Consider the following 22,635-nt stretch of genomic DNA (forward strand, 5'->3'; position numbering starts at 1 on the left):
AATAAAATGTACAATAAAAACAATGATAACATCTAAGATATGAACTAAGAAAAACATATAATGTGAAAACATAAAGTTGAACTGAATTGAATTGACATGTTTTGGGTTATATTCTGTGCAGGAGACCCAGTTGCTGACAAGTTTCCAGGTTTAAACTGATTCTTCAGTTTGTAGCACCATCATGTCTTCAGAGAGAACCTTGTGAGTTTATTTAAATTTCCTCTCAAATCTAAGAACACATTAAAAAAAATCTTTATTGAGGTTATAAATAGCCACATTCCAATAAGATGTACTTAAGTTCACATTGTAAACAAATTAATGAGCTGTATTTCTTTGTAATACGAACTATTTTCCAGGGATGATGAGGACACGTTTAAGATCCTGATTGCGACAGACATTCACCTCGGTTATCTTGAGAAAGATGCGATCCGTGGCAGTGACACCTACAACACACTGGATGAAATCCTGAATTGTGCAAAGACAAATCAGGTGCGTTTAGTAGATGTGAATGTAATTATTTAGTTGATTTAAAATATAAATATAGTTTCCTTGCATGGGTCTCCCTTTTGTTCATTTGCTCATTTTAAACAAATACTCTCCATTTTTCCTTTCGCGTCTTTTGGCAGGTTGATTTCATCCTCTTGGGGGGAGATTTGTTTCATGAGAACAAGCCGTCACGGCGGTGCCTCCACAGTAGCATCACCATGCTCAGGAAATACTGCATGGGAGACTCCCCGGTAACCTTTAACATCCTCAGTGACCAGACCATCAACTTCAACACAACCAAGTAAGTTGTCTTTCTTTTATTATGCTCTGCTCTGTCAATCAGACTTGTATGAGTATTAAATAAATTACATGTGATTTTTCTTTTAGGTTCCCGTGGGTGAACTATCAGGATGAAAACCTGAACATCTCTATTCCTGTGTTCAGCATTCATGGCAACCATGATGACCCAACTGGGGTGAGTTGTCCTTTTCCAGTATGTGCATTTCTGCTGGGTTTGCATTAGTGTGTCTTGATATCTTTATTTGTTTAAAGGCGGAAGGTTTGTGCGCACTGGATCTGCTAAGTGCTTCTGGTCTCGTCAATCACTTCGGCCACTCCCAGTCAGTGGAGAGGATAGAGATGAGTCCTGTCCTCTTGCAGAAAGGCAGCACCAAGTTGGCCCTTTATGGTCTTGGTGAGTTTGTTTTTTTCAAGAACCAGTAGTGTACATCTTTGCCTTACCTTCGGCTGCACCATATACCAAAACTTTATTGTTCTCAATATCAGTAACACAAAGAACTAGGGATGTACGATATTGGATTTTTGGCGGATATCCGATATGCTGATATGTTAAAACTTATTTGGCCGATAACCGATACCAATACTTTATATACTTTAATTTGTCAGAACATGTTCCTCTTATTTAGGCTTATTTTCTATAAAAATTGTGCAACAGCTGTAAGAGCTGGTGACATATATTCTGTAACAGCCACATGATATGCATAGCACTTTAACTTATATTAAATGAAAAGTGTTAAATATTATTGATTAGCATTAGTCACCTGTGATGCTGTCTCACCTGTCGAGGCTTGTTCCAGATTCCTAGCTGTAGTGTGGGTTCCTCTGCACTCCTGTGCATGAAGGACAGACTTTTTAAGTTCAAAGTTTTTTCTATCCATTGTGTCGTAAGACTAATCATGCTAACGGGGCTAACACGACGTCCAAATGTCTGTGGTAAAACTCACCCAACAAGTCGTGCTATCGGCTATCAGCTTCTCAATGACGTCGGAAATGACAGATTGTAACTCGGGTAACATTACATCGGAAAAATATCTCTGACTGCGGACGATGTAGCGAGGCTCAACGTTGTCCATAAATCTTCAGAATCCAACATCCTCACCAACGAAAAATAAAACTTCCACACTGCCGACATTTTGAATTTTCCTTTCCGCCGTGAGATCGGGTAGGCGCACGTGACATCAACACGTTGTGCTGCCGCTGCAGGCAAAAACAGTGCCTTTCATATCGGCGAGTTATTTTAATGGAATGGCCGATGTCCGATATTAAACTTTAACGCTAATATCGGCCAATACCAATACCATGTCGATAATATCGTGCATCCCTACAAAGAACTGTTTAGAGTTCAATAAATTGTAGACTTTTATATTCTAAGTGCATTCATCTATACTTTGCCTGCCAATTATATTTTTGGCCAATCAGAAATACTCTTAATACAGGAGATAAGATATCTCTACCCCGTTGGTTTATTTCATCTGGTATCATCATATTAATTATATAGCATTTTTCTTTTTCAATTTTTTTTTATGATTTTGTGTCAAGGTTCCATTCCAGATGAGCGGTTGTACAGGATGTTTGTCAACAAGCAGGTTACCATGCTTCGGCCCAAAGAAGACCTAGATGAATGGTTTAACCTGTTTGCCATCCACCAAAATAGGTTTGTGCAAAAACATGCGTGGTAAAGTCCAATCTTTCACATTTCTATTAATTCTATAAATTAATTTATAGAGACTTCAGAACATTCACAAACACTGTAAGAGTAGGTTTGAGACTAAAGAGAGCATAACAATATAAAAAAATCAACCAAATAACCAAATTAAACCTCTTGTGCATTTTCTTGACTTGCGTCTGTTTGTATGTTTAGGAGTAAGCACGGACCCACAAACTACATTCCTGAGCAGTTTCTAGATGACTTTCTTGACCTGGTGGTGTGGGGTCATGAACATGAATGTTTGATTACACCATCCAGAAATGAGCAACAGCTCTTCTACGTGACGCAGCCAGGCAGCTCTGTAGCCACCTCTCTGTCCCCTGGAGAGGCTGCCAAGAAGTAACATACACACACACACACACATTCTGAATAATTGTGTGAATGTTTATGAAGCGTTCACACTATTGTGATCAATTTTTCTTCTGTACGTTTATCGACATCTTTCTTGTTCCACGATTTATTGTGCTATTTCAACAAGTCATAAATCAAAACGTTCAGCTCGTTTAGGAGAAGTGTTATAGCTTTTGGTATTGGTGCAACTTTAGCTTTTTGAAATATTTAGCCTTTTCTGCCACTTTTTTTCTCATAGGAAATGAATTGAGCTCATTTTACATCCTTCAAATCTTTAGATCTATTTACAACCTTTTACTGCTCCTTTCACATTTTGTTACGGTTCAGCTTCTTTCAGCTTCCTTGTGCAAATAAAAAAAGTTCAGTTAATTTCAGCTGTTTTGTGCTCCTTTCTGCGTTATTCAGTTAACTACAACATTTTTGTGCTTCTTCCAACTTTTTTCTGCTAATTTCAGCTTCTTTTCAGCTTATTTCTGCATTTCAACTAATTCTATTATTTCAGCTACTGTTTAGCTCTTTTATGCTAAATTGAACATTTTCTGCTAATTCCAAATTTTTTGCACTCATTTAAACCTTTTTCATCCTAATTCAGCAAAAAAAGTGCTCCCTCTACTTCATTCTGGTAATTTAAGCTTCTTTCTGCTTTTTAAGCTACTATTTAGCTGTTGTTTCATTTTGTTTTTTCATATTTCTGCTTTTTCAGATAATTTCCACTTTTTTGCGCTAATTTCTGCTTATTTCAGCCTAACTGAGCACAATTGTGCACTCCACTGTCTTCTGGTTATTTAAGGGTCTTTCAGCCTTTTAGCTACTATTCAGCTGGGTTTTATTTTTATTTTTATTTTTTTGCAAATTGCTGCTTTTTTCAAATAATTTCCATTTTTTGTGCTCATTTTTGCTTTGTTCAGCCCAATTGGGCACACTTTTGCTCTCTCCACTTCCTTGTGGTATTTAAGCTTCTTTCTGGCTTTTCAGCTACTTTTCAGCAATTTCTGCTAATTCCAGCCTTTTTTTTTAGCCAATTTACACATTTTTGTGCTTATTTGTGCTTTCCGTTATTTAAACCAAATTCAGCAAATAAGTGTTCTTTCTGCTTTCTTTTGTTAACTTAAGCTTGTTCTTCCATTTCAGCTACGTTTCAGCATGTTTTTAACTAATTTCAGCTGTTTTCAGCAAGTTCTTCAGCAATAAGCATCCACCCTGCTTTTTCACAGGAAATGCATTTTCTCTAGTTGTTTCTAAATTCAGATCTTATTTTATATAACAGCAGATTTCATTTGCATCTGTTCTTGTTTCTCTAGACATATCGGACTGCTGAGAGTGAAAGGGCGTAAGATGAACCTGCAGAAGATCCCCTTAAAGACTGTTCGCCAGTTCTTCATTCAGGATGTGGTGCTGGCCGACTATGAAGACCGTTTCACACCTGATACACCTCAGGTCACAAAGAAGGTGGAGGACTTCTGCTATGCAAAGGTAACTTAACTTCTCATAAATTGTGTTGCATTCATTTCACTTTTTATATTCTGCCCAACCTCATCTGTCTCTGTGTCTGTCTGTCATTGTGTAGGTCACAGAGATGCTGGAGGAAGCAGAGAGGGATAGGCTTGGATGTCCGCTTACACCAGAGAAACCTTTAATTCGACTGCGGGTGAGTTGGGTTCAACCTTTATCTGCATCTTGACCTTGCCATCAAAATAAAAGGGTTCTGATACACTCATAAGAAGTATGGGGAAAGTGTATAATTTGCTGTTGGTGATTTCCAGCATTGTATGAAAAGGCACCTTTATTTTTAAGACTTTATTTGCTATTCTGTTTTCTAAAACACAACTGTTTGAATTTCTATAAACAAAAATGCTTAACAACAAGCAGAGTGCTTTTTATATTTATAATATGTAAAAGATGGACTTACATTGAGTTACATTTTTAGTTCAAACTGTAAAACACTTTGTGACCCTCAAGTTAAAATATGTGCTCTTTAAAAAACAATATATAAAATACTAAAGATAATAAAATGAACATTTGCCATAAACTGCACATATTTATACAAGTTGTCAGTCACAACTCCATCTGAAGCGTTGCTTTTTTCTGTTCGACTCTGAGTTGGAACATAATTTGATAATCTGACATTATATTAAAGTAAACTTAAACCCTGTGATAAGAACATCAGACAACTACTGTCTATTTCTATTTTGTACACACAGAGGAAAGGCTTGTACTTGGACCTTTAAATGACCTAAAACCAGACAAAACAACGAGGTATTACAAGTTTGAAGTTTTGAAGTAAGAACTGTGTGGGATCTCTGAATTCATTCTTTGCCAGAGTCTTAACTGGAGTTAGTGGGAGAGATCATACCTCTCCACTTTTAGCTTCTCTCCATTGGCTCCCTGTCAAATTCAGAATTCAAAATCTTACTTCTAACCTACAAAGCCCTCAACAACCTAGCTCCATCTTATATTAGAGATCTTATTGTTCCGTATTTTCATAACAGAGCACTTCGCTCTCAGACTGCAGGTTTACTTGCAGTTCCTAGTTTCCAAAAGCAGAATGGGAGGAAGATCTTTCAGTTCTCAGGCTCCTCTCTTGTGGAACCAACTTCCAGTTTCTGTTCATGAGGCTGACTCATTGTCTAGTTTTAAGACTGAGCTTAAGACTTTCTTTTTTGATAAATCCTATAGTTGGGGTTGACTTGTTATGCTGCTATAGACTTAGACTACTAGAGGACAAATTGACCTAATTTCTTCAAATGAATAGTTACAATTGAATAGTTTACATTTGATATTATTTCTATCTTAACGTGATTCTTGATCTGCCATTGTGTATCTGTTCCTCCTTCCTGTTCCTCTCAAACCCAGCCGGTCGAAGCAGATGGCCACTTGTCCTGAGCCTGGTTCTGCGAAAGGTTTCTTCCTCCTGAGGGAGTTTTTCCTTTCCACTGTCGCCTTCATGCTTGTTCAAGATGAGAGTTCTGTGATGTTCAACTCAAAGCAGTCTGCTCCTCAGATGATTAATGTTATTTGAATGTTTCTGTTCAGTGCCCTGAGATGACTCTGTTGTGACTTGGCGCTATATAAATCAACTGAATTTAACTGAACTGAATTCTTTATTACTTTGCCAGGTGGACTACAGTGGAGGTTTTGAGACGTTTAACACCTCTCGCTTTAGTCAGAAGTTTGTGGACCGCCTGGCCAACCCAAAAGACATCATTCACTTCCTCAGGAAGCGTGAGCAAAAGGAGGACATCAAAGGTCTGACTCAGACTAAATACACTTTTATTAAGATTTTAGCATTTACCTTATTTTCCACCGTACACGTCACTCTGCCCTATAAGTCGCATCAGTCCATATTTGTCTAATAAAGTGGAAAGATCCATAAATGTGTCTCTTCACCTTATACATCACATCTATTATGCGTCACCACCGTTGACGCTTCACGTTTGTTACACGTCACCACTGACAACCCGGAAGTGTGGGCCGAACCGGGAAATGTAGACCGGTGTTGTGCCATAAACCAATGGGCTGCCAAATGGTGGCCACGGGAGCGTGCACGGGAGGACTCTTAACAAGATTTTAACAAGATTAACACTTTTGTTTGCTCGAAATTATATTAAATGTGTGTCTCAATCTAACTTTTGTTTAATAAATGCACTTTGAGGGTCAAATCAGCTGCATTTCAAAACCCAATACACCGAAGTAAACGCGTGCAAGTGATGAGCCACTGTGCACATTTAACAAGATAAACGCCTCAAAACAACTATTTGTTTGCTCGAAATTATATTAAGTGTGTGTATCAATCTAACTTTTGCTTAATAAATGCACTTTGATGGTCAAATCAGCTGTATTTTAAAACAGTTTATCTGCCCTGGTGCTGCAAAGCGGGCACGCGCAGCTGGGGCAGCCGCTGCATTTCTTTAAAATTTAACAAGATAACCACCTAAAATATATTTGTTTGCTTGAAATTATAGCAAAGGTGTGTCTCAGTCTAACATTTGCTTAATAAATGCATTTTAATGGTTAAATCAGCTGTTTTTTAAAAATAGTTTTGCTGCTGAGGTGCTCCGTGAACGCACAGAGGAAGAGAAAAGGAAGAAGTAACGCGGCTCGTTTCTCCGAAAATTAACACGAAAGCACCTAAACAAATATTTGTTTGCACGAAATTATAGCAAAGGTGTGTCTCAGTCGAACTTTTGCTTAATAAATGCACTTTAATGGTCAAATTAGCTGCATTTAACTGGGGAGGTGCAGCTGTTTTGACGGTTCCAAGCAGCGAGCAGAATGCAGGTGGGAAGACTGTAGCAGGCCGATTGAGTCATTAATAGCTGGGGAAGATTCTCAGTCATCCAGGACGTGGTAAATTCAAAAAAGTTTCAGAAGAAAAAAACAATAAAATATAAAGTGAAGTATAATAAATAAAGTCCAGTTGTTTTTGTCTTGAACTTTTTTGAATTTGTCATTATAGCCACGTTTACCTATTACATGATACAACAGCATGCCATACAACTATTTCTACTCTGCTGCTGTCAAGTGGCTGAAAGTGGTATTGCTCAATTATTTTTTTTCAGTCAGAATGAATGAAAACGGTCATATCTCAGCCAAAAAATGGTTTATAAATGGAAAAAATCCAAAAATATGTCACTTCAGCCTACAAGCTGCAGGGTATGTAACTTATGCAAAAAACTGAGACTTATAGGCCGTAAAGTATGGTAATTAAACCTTTAGTTAAACAAGGCATCTGATGTTTTCCCTGTGAAATGTTTTATTCATTAAACTTTTAGATGAGATGAATATTGACTATGGCAAGCTGATAAAACCATCTGCAGTTGAAGGCCTGAGGGTGGAGGACCTAGTTAAACAGTACTTTGAGGCAGCAGAGCAGGTGCGTTGAACATAAAAACAAATGCCGACAATAAACGCAAGTTTTCACCTTTTGTTTCCATCTAGTGTTTTGACTATCTGTGTGTGTTTTTACAGAAGGTCCAGCTATCCCTGCTGACCGAGCAGGGCATGGGAAAAGCCATTCAGGAGTTTGTAGACAAAGACGAGAAAGAGGCCATCGAGGAGCTCATCTCCTACCAGTTAGAGAAAACACAACGCCACCTTCAGGCCAGAGGAGTGATCACAGAGCAGGATATAGATGCGGAGGCAAGACTACGGTGTTACCAACATTCCAGGTTGAACTTCATGCTTGGTAAAATTTAAAGCCCATAGTTGTATATTTTCAGGTTCGGCTGTTCAAAGACTCCAAAAAGAACACGACCGAAGAAGAGAACGACATTAGAGAAGTATGTAAAAAGTTCACCCAAACTCTGAAAAGCTGCTTCAGTGCTGTTTATTATTACTGTCTTTCTCAGGCCTTCAGTAGAGCCAAAGCTCACCGGAAGGAGCGTGGTGATGTGGATAGAGATCACAATATGTCTGATGAGCTTGCAGATGTTCCCGTGAACTCCGATGATGATAGTTCTGTTATGTTTCCTGCTCCTGCACGAGGCAGAGGCCGAGGAGGGAGAGGAAGAGGAAGAGGAGGTCGAGGCAGGGGCAGAGGTGAGAGTGCTACGTACACGTTCTAAGATTTATTTAAGGGTTTAGATTTATTTCAAGGTCATGTTTCAACATTTTAAGCCTTTTGTGGTTGTTTTGGGGAAAAATTTATCATTTTTTCATTTAAACAAATAATTGAATGTATTTTTTTCATTCAACTTTTATTTAGACAGGTTAATCCCATTGAGCCTCTAGGACTCATTTACAAGAGAGACCTGGCGGGTTTCACAAATTATTATGTACTACTTGACTAATATCTATGCATAACATAGAAAAGCACAATCAAACAGAACATTTCCATGCTTTTGTACCATCTTAGTACAAGCAGTTGAATTGTTTATGGACACATATGGTTTCAGTAACATGCCACAGGATCGGGTGCCCAACACAGAGGTGCCAGCATGAACAGCATGTTCCCTAATCTCAGAGGAAGGCGCCTATGAAGGCTGGGCCACTCCAGAAGAACAGACGCAGTTTGCATTACCAAATGTCTGCTGTACGGTGAGCTAGCCAAAGGCTCTCAAACCGTTGGGACTGTAAAGATGTCTGTAAAAAGAGACATGAAGTTGTGCAGATGACCGTACAGCCTGGCGTCTGAATATCAGACAGGGCATTCAGAAGACAGAGAAGGTGAGGAACGAAGAGCTGGCAGTAAAGAGAGACCAAAGAAACGACAGACGACAAATGTCACCCTTCATGTGTATCAGAGGCAACAGAGAGTGTCATACTAGACTTGTTCAGCCTGAAGACCTACACATGCCACCAACACAATATGAATGTAGGCCTGTCACGATAACAAATTTTGCTGGGCGATTAATTGTCTCAGAAATTATTGCGATAAACGATAATATTGTTTGAAATTTGACAATAATTAGTAATTATTATAAATATAATATAATACAATAATTTGTAATTATTGTCAAATTTAAGTAGGAATGTTTAATTTATTTTGAGTGTAGTATGTTTTTTATGACCACCGAATGGCAGTATAAGACTGTTTGAACCAATGGATGGATAGTGAGGGAGTGAGCAGTATCTCTTTTTTAAGAAAAATGAGAGGAAGGCCCCTTGACGACATATACTGTCTCCCTTTGGTTCTCAAAATTGCGGACGCTCGGTGTGGTTTGATCTCTTTAGCATAGCAGTTTTCACACAAAGCTTTTAATACAAACCAGATTCCAAAAAAGTTGGGACACTAAACAAATTGTGAATAAAAACTGAATGCAATGATGTGGAGGTGCCAACATCTAATATTTTATTCAGAATAGAACACAAATCACAGATCAAAAGTTTAAACTGCGAGAATGAATCATTTTAAGGGAAAAATCTGTTGTTTTCAAATTTCATGGCGTCAACAAATCCCAAAAAAGTTGGGACAAGTCCATTTTTACCACTGTGTGGCATCCCCCCTTCTTCTTACAACACTCAACAGACGTCTGGGGACAGAGGAGACCAGTTTCTCAAGTTTAGAAATAGGAATGCTCTCCCATTCATGTCTAATACAGGCCTCTAACTGTTCAATCATCTTGGGCCTTCTTTGTCGCACCTTCCTCTTTATGATGGGCCAAATGTTCTCTATAGGTGAAAGCTCTGGACTGCAGGCTGGCCATTTCAGTACCTGGATCCTTCTCCTACGTAGCCATGATGTTGTGATTGCTGCAGAATGTGGTCTGGCATTATCGTGTTGAAAAATGCAGGGTCTTCCCTGAAAGAGATGACGTCTCTGAGGTCAGCAGACCAGATGCTTCTCTCAGTCCCAGAAACCCGTCGTAAGCTCAGGGGTGACAGGGCTTTCTCTGTTGCAGGTCCACGACTGTGGAATGAGTTGCCACTGAGTGTCCGGCATGCTCCCACACTCTCAGTCTTTAAGTCTCGCTTGAAGACCCACTTCTATTCGCTTGCCTTTAACACGGTGTGATTTGTTTTGGCCCGGTCTGTTCTTTACTCTGTTGGCCATTTTAGTTAGCTTCTGCTGCTATTTGTATCTGTATTTCTATTTTATGTTTTCCTGTCTGCTGTGCATGTGTGTGTTCTTTTGTACAGCAATTTGGTTGGCCTTGTTGTTGTTTTAAGTGCTATATAAATAAATTGGTATGGTATGGTCTAGATGGGAGCATATGTTGTTCTAGAACCTGAACATAGTTCTCTGCATTAATGGTGCCTTTCCAGACATGCAAGCTGCCCATGCCACAAGCGCTCATGCAACCCCATACCATCAGTGATGCAGGCTTCTGAACGGAGTGTTGATAACAACTTGGGCTATCCTTGTCCTCTCTGGTCCGGATGACATGGCGTCCCAGTGTTCCATAAAGAACTTCAAATCGTGACTCATCTGACCACAGAACAGTCTTCCATTTTGCCACACTCCATTTTAAATGACCCCTGGCCCAGTGCAAACGTCTGAGCTTGTGGAGCTTGCTTAGAAATGGCTTCCTCTTTGCACTGTAGAGTTTCAGCTGGCAACAGCAGATGGCACGGTGGATTGTGTTAACTGACAATGCTTTCTGGAAGTATTCCTGAGCCCATTCTGTTATTTCCTTGACAGTGGCATTCCTGTTTGAGGTGCAGTGACGTTTAAGGGCCCGGAGATCATGAGCATCCAGTAGAGTTTTATGGCCTTGACCCTTACGCACAGCGATTGTTCCAGATTCTCTGAATCGTTTGATGATGTTATGCACGGTTGATGATGATAACTTAAAAGTCTTTGCTATTTTACGCTGGGTAACACCATTCTTGTATTGCTGCACTATCTTTCTGTGCAACAATGGTGGAATTGGTGATCCTCTTACCATCTTGGCTTCTGAGAGACACTGACACTCTGAGAAGCTCTTTTTATACCCAATCATGTTGTCAGTTGACCTAATTAGTGTTAATTGGTCTTCCAGCTGTTCGTTATATGCGCAATTTCCTTTTTCCAGCCACTTATTGCTACTTGTCCCAACTTTTTTGGGATTTGTTGACACTGTGAACTTTTGAATCAACATATTTTTCCTTTAAAATGTTACATTTACTCAGATTAAACTTTTGATCTGTCATCTATGTTATATTATGAATAAAATATTGACATTTGCCATCTCCACATCATTGCATTCAGTTTTTATTCACAATTTGTTTAGTGTCCCAACTTTTTTGGAATCCGGTTTGTAAAAAAAATCAGTAAACAAGTTCTCAGCTTATTTTTGCAGAGAAAAACTTTTTAGACAAAGGCACAGGTTTCAACCGTGAATTTTGGAGCTTTGACAAGACAGAGGTTTTTTACTGAGGTCGGCCTGTTAGCTTAGCTTCTCAGCTTAGCTGCTTTTAATGATCTAAAAATGCAAATTTGGATTGTTAAAATGGATTTTAAAGAGAAAGGGAAGGGTCAGTGAAGAGCACCGGAGTTGAGCCTTTTGTCATCCAGTGTCTTCAGTATAAAGAGAGAGACACAAAGAAATGATAAAGTTGATAAATGAAAATGAGGTCAATAATTTTCATTTATCACGAGATTAATTGTTTTTTTTTGTTTATCGTGACAGGCCTATATGAATGTTTAATCACTTGAGTCCAGGCAGGATGGAGTGGAAGGAGAAAAGTTTCAGGAGTGATTTGTGACAAAATGGTGTGAGCAAAGGTCAAATGAAAAGTTTACAAGACAGTGGTGAGACCAGCTATGTTGTATGGTATGGAGACAGAGACATGGACAAAAATACAGGAGAAAGAACTGGAAGTGGCAGAAATGAAGATGTTGAGGTTCTTCTTAGGAGTGACAAGGATGGATAAGATGAGGAATGAGATCATCTGAGGTACAGCACAGGTTGAACAACTGGGAGATAAAGTTAGAGAGACCTGACTGAGATGGTTTGGACATGTCCAGAGGAGGGACAGTGGGTATACTGGTAGAAGGATGTTAGAAATGCAGCTGCCAGGAAAAAGACAAAGAGGAGATATATGGATGCAGTTAGAGAGGACATGGAGGTAGTTGGAGTGAGGACAGAGAATGATGAGGACAGAGGGATGGAGGAGGATGACTCACTGTGGAGACCCCTCAAGAGGGAAAAGCCAAAAGAAGAAGAAGAAGAAGAAGAATCAGTTTTTACTAGTGGTTTTCATACAGATGAAGATCATCCATCTTCTACCGCTTATACATAGTCAGGTCGCGGAGGTAACAGGTCCAGGAGAGAAACCCAGACATCTCTCTCCCCAGTAACACTTTCCAGCTCGTTCTCGGGGACCGTGTGACGTTCCCAGTCCAGAGAAGATACTCCATCCCTCCCGTGACTTCTGGATCCGGCCTCCTACCGGTTGGACAGTACAGATGAAAACCGTTTTATTGATAAGATAAAATAAATATGATACTTAAATAATTGGGATCAAGGCATCCTAACATGCCTCTAAAATAAAGCTTTATTGTTAATGTCAGTTATTTTGAATTCCTACATTGAAAGTGAAATCTCTTTGGACCAAGTCCCAGTTCCTGAATCTGCATGCATATCAGTTCACAGGTGATGGTTTTTGTCTTTCTCTTGTCAACTTAATGGTCAGACAGGTTTTAATGACAGTATTTTATTTCTTGTGCACAGGATGTGATTTAGTTCTGGCAACCATTTAATAATCTGATGTTACAATGCAAACATGTTTTTTTTTTGTTTTTTTTTCCAAGTATGATATTCCATTGTTGTCCATCCAGGCGCTGCTTCAGAAGCAAAACCAGCTGGCCGTGCTCGTTCCCAGAAATCTTCTGCAGCAAGCCAAAGCAGTAGCATCATGCAGGGTAGGGGCCCAGATATAAAGCAGAAATTAATCAAACTACTACCTTGATCCCTTTAACGCTTTTGTCTGTCTCAGCCTTTCAGGTTGCGTCCTCGAGGTCTCAGGCTGGAGCCAGCAGATCTTTTGCAGCAGATGAAGTAAACTGAATCATAAACATGTTAAATATCACGTCCTTTATCAAGAGACGGGGCTGTGTTTTGCAACTTCGCTGAACATGAACCCAATTGTCACAAAATCGAACGAGTTCCTTTGTTGCCCAACTCCCAACCAAGCTTTGTAAAATTTGGCTTTGTAGTTTTTGAGTTGTAGTTTTATTCTCAAATGGGAGTTGTATTTTTGTAGTTTGAACGATTAAAGGCAAACATAGTGACATTTCCTCAGTTGACAAAGCTTATGATGCGCTGTCATCTGCAGCTCGGGTCAAGAATGTCATCTTCTCGTACAAACTACAATTTATTTCCATCACAGCTTAATGTTGGCAGAATAATGACACACAAATAACCTTTTATTTTTAGACTAAGTCTTCATCCTCTAACCTCCTCTCTCCTCTTTGGCCATCATCAGTTGACCATAGATGACTCAGATGAAGATATTCCTATCAGAGCCACTAAGCCACCTCCAAGGTTTGTTTTTTTAATTCTAGTCTAATTTTAAGGAAGAAAAAAAATCCTAAATTATTTTTATATTATTCCTCCTGGCTATACCTTGTTTTTTGTCCAACACAGGCCTTCATCATCATCTTCCTTTTCGAAGTACAGTTCTCAAAGCCAGAGCCAGTCGTCCCGAGGAGTTACATTTAACGATAGTGATGATGAGGTAATTTTTTTTTAAAAAGTGAAAATAAAATGGCTTTGTAGTTAAAGTTTAGGAGCACAGACTCTTGTTTTATTATTTGTGATGAATTGATCAGTAAAAAAGTGAATAGAAGGAAAATAAATGGGTCTAAATTGAAAATACCAAAATCTTTTACATATCCTGAAAAAAAAAACGCACATTACTAAAAAAAAAAAACCACATATATGTGCAGTCTTCAATGTTTTCCTAACATTTAAATTATTTTTTTAATACAGGATGATCCATTCAAAGGCTCCAAACGTTCTTCCAGAAGATAACAAGTGCATCTTTTACACGCCGAGTTCAAACGGTTCATTTAAAACAAAGACTGCTTCAAATTTCTTAATGTTTACAATATTTGCCATTGTTGCTTAAGATATTATCTAATAATTTGTATTCTGATCAAAGATTAATACTGAAATGTTTTTTTATGAAGAGAAATAGTAAAGTTGAGTTTTAATTGTTTTGCTTTCCACCACCAACCCCTGCTAGTAGACTTTACTGTCATGTAAACTGGACCTGTGAGTGTTTTCTGTCAGATTTTCTGGAAATAAAACGGTATTTCCCTTGATGGTTTTAGTTTGTTCCAACATCCCAGCTGAGTTTCATCACAACTGATCTGATGATGAAAACGTGTAAATAGTAGTCATGTGCTTTTCATTGCTGCTAAAACTGATGCAACAGGAAATAAGTCAGTAGTTTATTCTATGCACTAAATGGAAGTGAGAATTAAATGTGAGATAAATACTTGGTCATTTAATCAACTATGAAAAATGACTTTTATATGAACATTTGTTCAGAATTTAAACAGTTTTGTGAAGTTTTTGTTCCTAGCGTTACCTTTGGGGAGGATGACTGAACGAAACTCAACATTTTCAAAGATTATTTCACAAAATTACCAATGCCATAATGGTACTTTTAAGAAGTTTATTATATTTACAAGTTAGTTACAGGTATTAAAAAAGTGAAAACAAAATGCAGTCACCAAGACTCACTGAATTAAAACCTTATGAAACTCAAACTACAATATACAACATTTCAGTGCAAAACGTCAATCCATACTTGATTAGATCTCTGTGGAGTCAACACAGTTTAACTTGAATCACTTAAACAAAACAACACATTTGATTAAGTGCAGGAATTTTAACATTGAGGATAAATCGTTACAAGTGGAGAGAACAATCCAGTGGCCATAGTTGAGTTTTCTACAAGCAGTCTGTTCTTACACTGGAAATCTGAACACCTGTCAGCAAATGTGTTTTTCTTTATTCAGTGCAATTTTCACTGAGTTTTTTGACCCATCTTCACATGCTGTAAAGTCAAGTAACAAATGTTTAATTAAAGTGCTGATATGAATCATGCTGTAGAAGAAAAGAGGCATTCCTGTCTTAGATGTAAAAACGTAAGAGGAATCTGATCGCTCACACTCACTCCTTTGACTTCTTGACAAAGCTTTTTCTTATTTAGGTCGAGTTACAGCATTTCAAGAGGTAAAACAAGTTTATGTCTGCAATCTGAACCAAACAGATCAAACTTTACCAGTCCCCTGAGATAACTGAAATGGCACAAACACCTGAAATACGTCTGTATGTGTGCAATGTTTGCAGCTGGTCATAGCTTCCCTTTTAAAAACAGCCACTGAAACAAAACCATTGTCCTTCAGTTTCAGTCTGAGGTACACTGGACTGGAGTCTTGTGATGACTGTGGTCACTGTTAACATCAAGGGTTTTTCTGGAAAGAGAAAGAAGCGATTATAAAGGAAGGAAGGAAGGAAGTAAATGTTTCAGTTCTTATTCCACTTAAGGCTCCAAGAAAAACTTTAGCTTTCTTTTAAGAAAAAAATACATAAACGTTTTTCTTCAGTGGAGCTAACTGATACATATACTGTATCAGTAAGTATCTGTACTGTGTGCAGTACCTCGATGACTGTATAGATCCAGTTCAGCATGTCGTCCACGTTTGTGTAAACACCGGGCCTGTTTGCGTTTGCACAGCCGACACCCCAGCTCACCGCTCCGACCAGATTCCAATGAGAAGAGGCGTCGTACACCAAAGGGCCTCCACTGTCGCCCTGGAGTTCAAAACACAATTTTTTTAGATTTATACGTTTTTCTTAAGGAAAGAAAAAAACGAGACGACTGTTCAGGTTGTTTGAAATCATTGACTAGCTTGAAACTGGTTTATTACCTGGCAGGCATCCACACCACCTTTCAGATTACCAGCACAGATCATTCTTTGTGTAATGTAAGAACCGTAGATGCTTGCACTGGAACACGTACTCCGACTGATCAGATTGATATCAGCCTTCTGCAGCGTGGAAGAGGCCTTGCCTGGAGGAAGAACAATGACCAGTTTAAAAAAAAATAATAATAATAATAGGAGGCTCCCATTTCAAAATGAAATTGAAAAGGGTTCACTGGGCTGTAGTGCTCGTTTCTCACCATTTTCTTCCAGTAATCCCCAGCCTGTCACAACCAGCGGGGCGTCGTCGGCTACGTTCAGGTCTTTTGGAGGGAGACACACTGGCAGGCGCTTAACTGGCAAACAGTTTGAAAATGGGACATGTTTCATTATACTGCAGGTAGGAAGGTTAAATAAAACGGTCTTGTACTGAAGCATTCAGGATTACTGTTACAAGCTACATTAGAAATGATTCAACTGACTAAATTGTCTCAAACTAAATGTTTGGCATGCTGACCACTAGAGGGCAGCAAAGCCTACTAAACATGTTTCTGCATTTGTAGCCAAAAAAAAAACAACCTAGAAAAAGTTGATTTAAACTGTTTAAATGTTTGTAAATGTTAAAATTAAAGCCTGACCTCCCACTGTGATCGGGCTCGTCAGCCTCATCAGGGCCATGTCGTAGTCGTTTTTGTCTGCGTTGTATTTTCCATTTATTATGATCCTGTCCACAGAAGAACCCCCCGAGATCATGTACGTCTGTCCTGACATCACGCTCCACCGACTCAGCACCCGTTTATTCCTGCGACGACCACAAGCGGAACCAAAGGAAGTTGTTCATGTATCTGATGTTGGTGTTAAAACATTTAAAAGAAACTGTGCACGGGGTGGTTATACTGACTCAGGGAAGCAGTGGGCGGCAGTGACGACCCAGCGCGGCGACACCAGTGAACCTCCACATGTATGCTGGCCAGTATATTGCAGGCTGACCTGCCAGGGCCAGTGCTCGATGACAGCATCTGTGCCCCCAACAATACGGTCCTGAGGGCCCCCCTGTCCACAGTCTTTAAAACAATTCAAAATGTTCAACTTCAGATAATTTTTATTGAATACATTTTGTACATTACTCCATCTTGACCCTTGTTTTTAAACTAGATTTTTCCATCCCCTTTAGAATTAGGCAAGACGGGAGCTCGAGAGTTCTGGTGACCGTAGGCGTGTATAGACACGTGGGTGAAACTTGTCAAACAACTTTACCACCCCCCACAAACCCCCACCCTGATGAAACATGTAAACTGTGTTATTGTGGTTTGTATTCTAATAGGAAAACTTACCTGAGCATGTCAAAGAGATCACAGAACCAGTTTTACACTGTTTGCTGTTAGAAATAAACACAAACAACAAAAAATAGTGTTAGAAATGATTAAAATCCAACAATGACCATTAAACAGAAACAGTAGTTTCATTCCCCTGACCTAATCTTACCCCACGTTGAACTATGTCCCTATTTTCTTTCTACTTTGATTCGGTAAAGCACCTTCTTTGTTCACTTTCAAATGATAAAAGCACGAGGAAGAAAAACTGTGGGCTTTTTTTGTCTTTTAGGAACAGAAACTCCACAAAAATACAGTTAAAACCCAAAAGAGAAAATGAGAACTGAAGTGTGAAATGGAATTTTTTTTTCTAGAAAACAGAGATGTAACTGATGAGAGTGTTACACACAGCGATACTTTAATTTACCTTTTCAAGATAGCATCGCATTGTAGTCGACCGAGACCGATACTTAAGTGTGACAATAACTTTGTAAGTGCCCTAAACACAACTTCTCAACAAGCTGCTTAGCTTACTGGTCGTTACAATTCAATTCAGTTTATTTATATAGTGCCCAGTAGAAGTTGTCTCAGGGCACTGATCAGAAACATTCATACAAGTATATAAAAAAATAAGTTAACACTATTTATCTGAGGAGCAGACTGAATTTAACTTTACTGCAGAACTCTCATCTTGAGCAAGCAGGCGACAGTGGAAAGGAAAAACCTTTAGCAGAACCAGACTCTGGACAAGCGGCCATCTGCTTTGGCCGGCTGGGTTTGAGAGGAACAGGAAGGAGGAACAGATACACAATGGCAGGTCCAGAATCACATATTAAATGAAAACTATTCAATTGTAACAATTAATTTAAGGAAATTAGGTCAATTTGTCCTCCAGTAGTCTAAGCCTATAGCAAAATGAAAAGCCAACTCTAACTATAGGATTTATCAAAAAGGAAAGCCAATCTTCAAACTGGACAATGTGTCAGCCTCATGGACAGAAACTGGAAGTTGGTTCCACAAGAGAGGAGCCTGATAACTGGAAAATCTTCCTCCCATTCTGCTTTTGGAAACTCTAGGAACCGCAAGTAAGCCTGCAGTCTGAGATCGAAGTGCTCTGTTGGGAAAATATGGAACAATAAAATCTCAAATATAAGATGGAGCTAGGTTGTTGAGGGCTTTGTAGGTTAGAAGTAAGATTTTTAATTAAATTCTGAAGAGCCAATGGAAAGAAATTAAAACTGGAGAGATATGATCTCTCCTACTAATTCCGTTTAAGACTCTAGCAGCAGCATTTTGGATCAACTGAAGAGGTTTTGAAGAAGTGTTTGGACACCCAGATCATCAGAGGTACAGCACAGGTTGAACAACTGGGAGATAAAGTTAGAGAGACCAGACTGAGATGGTTTGGACTTGAGGGACAGTGGGTATATTGGTAGAAGGGTGTTAAAAATGCAGCTGCCAGGAAAAAGACAAAGAGGAGATATATGGATGCAGTTAGAGAGGACATGGAGGTGGAGTGAGGACAGAGTGATGGAGGATGACTCACTGTGGAGACCCCTGAAGAGGGAAAAGCCGAAAGAAGAAGAAGATAAACCATTGCAATCGTCCAGTCTAAACATGTTAAAAGCATGGACCAGTTTTTCCGAAAAAGAAGTTATGAGTTTTTTTTATTTTGACAGATGTGGTTTATTCTTACATATCAAATGTAGCCTCATCAATGGATGTGCTCTTAATCCCAGGTCTGACTGCTGTGAAAGGTCCAGTTCTGAGTGAAGACAAGTTGCTCACTGGGATACTGGTGCTACCGGGATTACTGTGAGAACAAAAATGGTTTTATTAGTTGTGATTTGAAGCCAAACAAGTAATTCCTTTAAAACTGCAACACTGTGGAAGTGTGATCAAACTTACTTTGTGTATCCCAGCTGTGTACAAGTGGTCTGTGTGTGTTCAGAAGCCCAGTCGTCACTGCACACACTCCGCCAGCCTAAACTGGGACTGTACACTTGGAGGATCCTCTGAGCTGAAGAGAGACGTACTGGAAGGAGACGGAGATGACGGCGAGAAGGAGAAATGAGTCACGTTCACCTTTTGGTTTTGTCTGAACACAAAGTAAGAAGGTGTCGGGTCTAACCTGGAAATGTAGAGTTTTCTGTAAATGTTGATAAACACGTGAGTTCATCTTCTCCTCCGCTGCAGTCTTTCTTCCCATCACAGGCTAGCTCGAGTGGAATGAACTTCACTGAGCTTGTGCAGAAGAAGTACTTGGTATCAATTAGCTGTTTAACTGGAAGAAAAAAGGAGCGACAAAATGCAAGAGCAGATAAGACGTTTATTTTAGTTGGACTATTTCACACAGGCAGGTTTACAGACTTCCATTATACAGTAAGTTTAACATTTTTGTGCACAATTCTCTCACATGAAAGCCAAACCAAAGTAGAGATGCACCAACCAGTGTTCTCCAGACTGATTTCTAATTTTTACAAAGCTCTAACATACTGCGTCCAAATTAATCCAGTTAGAATTTCTTTCTGAGAACTATAATTAATAAATACTTTTCACTTGGGCAGAAGTTAAATTTTGTGACTTGCTTTGTGAAGTCACAGTAAAAGAAGTTTGTGTATTTTCCAAAACAGCACCAGATTCAAGAACTTCCTCTTTCTATGAAAATCTATAAATACTATCATGCGGTACTGAATAGTGAAAAATGTACAAATAAAAACCCAACTGTTAAAAAGAAGTACAGTATTTCTTCGAAAACCAAATTATGTCTTTTTTTTTTTTTTTGGCATAAAGATCTCTATTTAAAATTTCACCAGCACAATATTTTCAATAAAGAAAAACTAAACTTCTACTGTACATGAAAAACATCCATTTGCTAGTGAAAACAGGTTAGCAATTGATCCATTCATTTGTTTTATATTAGTCAAAATAAAAATAATAATAAATCAACCGATTCCAGTTGCTTGCAAAACAATTGGTGCAACCCAAAAGAGAGGCTTGTTGGAATTTACTGTATGTACATGTGTACCCTGAAAGAAAAGGACTTACCAAAGTATCCTATTGTGGCCAGTACGCCTAGTACAAGTACAACTGTCAGAACAGTGAGCAGTATTCTCCTCCTCTTCGACACCTTGCCTGCCTGAGGTTTTGGAGCCGTCATGGCCTTTGTGCGCCGAAATGGACGTCGAACAGGAACTGGAACAGGAGCTGGAGCTCGAACTGGAATCGGAAAAAAAAGAGAAAAACAACAGTGATTGACATGTAAGATGACAGAACAGAATGCACAGAGAATAGAGGACACAAAAAGATTAAGAGAGAATTAGAATAAAATTTGAGTTCTACCCAAACGAACAAGTTAATGAAGTAACAGCTTACCTGCTCGTTTAGGATTCAAAGGTTTGGAGCTTTCCTCGGGCAGCTCAGCCGATGTCTGATGACAGAAAAACAGACACGAGATAAGCTCAGGTGTTGCTAAAACACGACGAGTGCTTTGAGTGAAGGGCTAGAAGCACAACAGTACAAGTCTTTCGAGTTTTTGTTGGTTGGACGCATTTTGTTGTTTTATCGTTTCAGTACATGCAAGAATAAATTGTTTTTACAGTCCATAAACACTTGAAAACATTGAACAGGTGTAAACAAGTGTGTATATCCAGGGGAGGTGTCGGAAAGGACATGTCGTGCACTTATGAAATACAGTATGTTGTTTTTGTGCAAACCAGAGTTGTCCCGTTTCATCCATGTGACTCTCTGGGTTAAATCACTCCAAACCCTGCAGGCAGTTTCTGTGCCACTTGATAGATTTTCTAAGCTCACCTCTTTACAGATCACTTCCATTGATCAGAGTAATGTGGCAGTGTCTTTTGTCACCTTGAGGGTCTTACAGTTAAATGTACCAAGGAAAAGAAGCATGGGGGTGGGGAAATCAAAACAGCAAACACAAACATCCCCCCCCCACAAAAAAAATAAATAAAAAAATAGATACAATTCACATTTTGGTTTAGTTTGAGAACTTTTAAACAAATTATAATTTAAAAGAATGGACTGACTGAAATCGTACTGAACTCTCTCATAACTGGGTTTAATTGAACTGCGTGTTTAAAGGATTATAATCTAAAACTATTGGATTGACCTGAAATTCATCCAGGATACAAAAAAGTGGACTGCTCACATGTTGGCAGTTGTATTTTATGTATGGTTTCTTCAGATAACTTCTGTTTATTTAGAAACATAAAAAAAAAAGATGACAGAAAGAAATTAGGTTTAAAGTCAATTAATTGATTTGAAAAAAATATATATAATAATCCAGACTTTCATTAGTCTTTCAAAAAACAACCCAGAACAGTCAAAATGTAAACAAACTCTGATTAAAAACTTTAAAGCACCTAATTGACAAAAAACAAGAATATTCATTCAACCTTTATTTAGACAGGTTAATCCCAATGAGCCTCAATATAAATTTGTATTAATAATCTTGCAAAGACATTCAGACCATTCAACAAAGGACTTTTTGTGACACTTTGACTTCTTTTAAAACAGTGATAATAGACAAAAATTGCAGGGAATATTTTAATCTACCTTCAAGCAAACTTGTGGGGTTAAGTTGTTCATTTTTGTAAATTCTTAGGTATTTAACCACAACATGGCACAGATGCTGATGAATCATGGGATTGTATGAAGCTAAGCTAAGCTAAAAGCTAAGCTAGCTGCCACTAATTTACAGCAAACGTATCTAAAAACACCCTAACACGCCCAAATGGATACAAACTGTTCAAACACAACAACCAAGAAAAGCTGAGTGGGGATGAGAAACTCACCTTTATCAGGCAAACTTTATAGTTTCCATTTTGGAGCTTCACTAAAAGTATCTTCATGTTAATTGAGGCTTAGTCCAGACGTGAAAAATAAATATATTATTTTAACTTTATGTTATTTGACTGGTTTACCTACAAACAAAGATCCCTTTAATTGGCTATCCTTCCTAATTGATATTGTTTTCCACCAATGCTTGGCTTCAGGTGGGCTGGTTAGAGACAGGTTAGCGAACATCTCACATGAGGAGAGGTGGGAATTTCGGCTCTTTTTTTGGGATTTGATCCATGTGACTCAGTTCACCAATAAGAATCGACTCTTTTGGCTCCAAAACAACTCCACTACTCTTGTGCTGCTGTTGACTGCAC

At 38.7% G+C, this 22,635-nt stretch overlaps 2 protein-coding genes across 2 annotated transcripts; one reads left to right on the plus strand and one right to left on the minus strand.

Annotated features, from left to right (window-relative positions):
- The first annotated feature begins 287 nt into the window (after positions 1 to 287).
- mre11a (MRE11 homolog A, double strand break repair nuclease) lies at positions 288 to 14,262 on the plus strand. The gene is made up of 19 exons (XM_037677797.1): positions 288 to 325; positions 357 to 489; positions 627 to 787; positions 874 to 961; positions 1,039 to 1,180; positions 2,326 to 2,440; positions 2,648 to 2,833; positions 4,147 to 4,318; positions 4,413 to 4,493; positions 5,962 to 6,091; positions 7,618 to 7,718; positions 7,814 to 7,984; positions 8,065 to 8,124; positions 8,194 to 8,389; positions 13,047 to 13,130; positions 13,205 to 13,266; positions 13,694 to 13,752; positions 13,855 to 13,945; positions 14,200 to 14,262. The coding sequence occupies exons 1-19, from the start codon at positions 288 to 290 to the stop codon at positions 14,239 to 14,241; spliced, it is 2,112 nt and encodes a 703-aa protein (XP_037533725.1). The 3' UTR covers positions 14,242 to 14,262.
- Positions 14,263 to 14,915: 653 nt separating this feature from the next.
- Positions 14,916 to 22,329, minus strand: tmprss4a (transmembrane serine protease 4a). The gene is made up of 13 exons (XM_037678169.1): positions 22,273 to 22,329; positions 20,834 to 20,888; positions 20,507 to 20,677; positions 19,590 to 19,742; positions 19,367 to 19,493; positions 19,155 to 19,271; positions 17,480 to 17,523; positions 17,047 to 17,209; positions 16,784 to 16,947; positions 16,406 to 16,501; positions 16,152 to 16,294; positions 15,883 to 16,035; positions 14,916 to 15,695 (listed from the first exon to the last, which is right to left on the minus strand). Exons 1-13 carry the CDS (start codon positions 22,327 to 22,329, stop codon positions 15,684 to 15,686), a joined length of 1,455 nt encoding a protein of 484 aa, XP_037534097.1. The 3' UTR covers positions 14,916 to 15,683.
- Positions 22,330 to 22,635: the final 306 nt, after the last annotated feature.

Source organism: Nematolebias whitei, chromosome 6, assembly GCF_014905685.2.
Source record: "Nematolebias whitei isolate Nwh7 chromosome 6, NemWhi1, whole genome shotgun sequence".
Taxonomy (NCBI): Eukaryota; Metazoa; Chordata; class Actinopteri; order Cyprinodontiformes; family Rivulidae; genus Nematolebias; species Nematolebias whitei.

Excerpts from the sequence above, each read along its gene's own strand:
- mre11a (XM_037677797.1), top strand. The coding sequence starts at position 288 with ATGTACTTAAGTTCACATTGTAAACAAATTAATGAGCT. Across the intron at positions 2,834-4,146 it reads CCTGGAGAGGCTGCCAAGAA|ACATATCGGACTGCTGAGAG; the intron begins GTAACATACACA and ends TTGTTTCTCTAG. Across the intron at positions 13,267-13,693 it reads GATCTTTTGCAGCAGATGAA|TTGACCATAGATGACTCAGA; the intron begins GTAAACTGAATC and ends GGCCATCATCAG.
- tmprss4a (XM_037678169.1), bottom strand. The coding sequence starts at position 22,329 with ATGAAGATACTTTTAGTGAAGCTCCAAAATGGAAACTATAAAGTTTGC. Across the intron at positions 20,678-20,833 it reads TTTGAATCCTAAACGAGCAG|TTCGAGCTCCAGCTCCTGTT; the intron begins GTAAGCTGTTAC and ends TTCCGATTCCAG. Across the intron at positions 19,494-19,589 it reads AGAAAACTCTACATTTCCAG|TACGTCTCTCTTCAGCTCAG; the intron begins GTTAGACCCGAC and ends GTCTCCTTCCAG.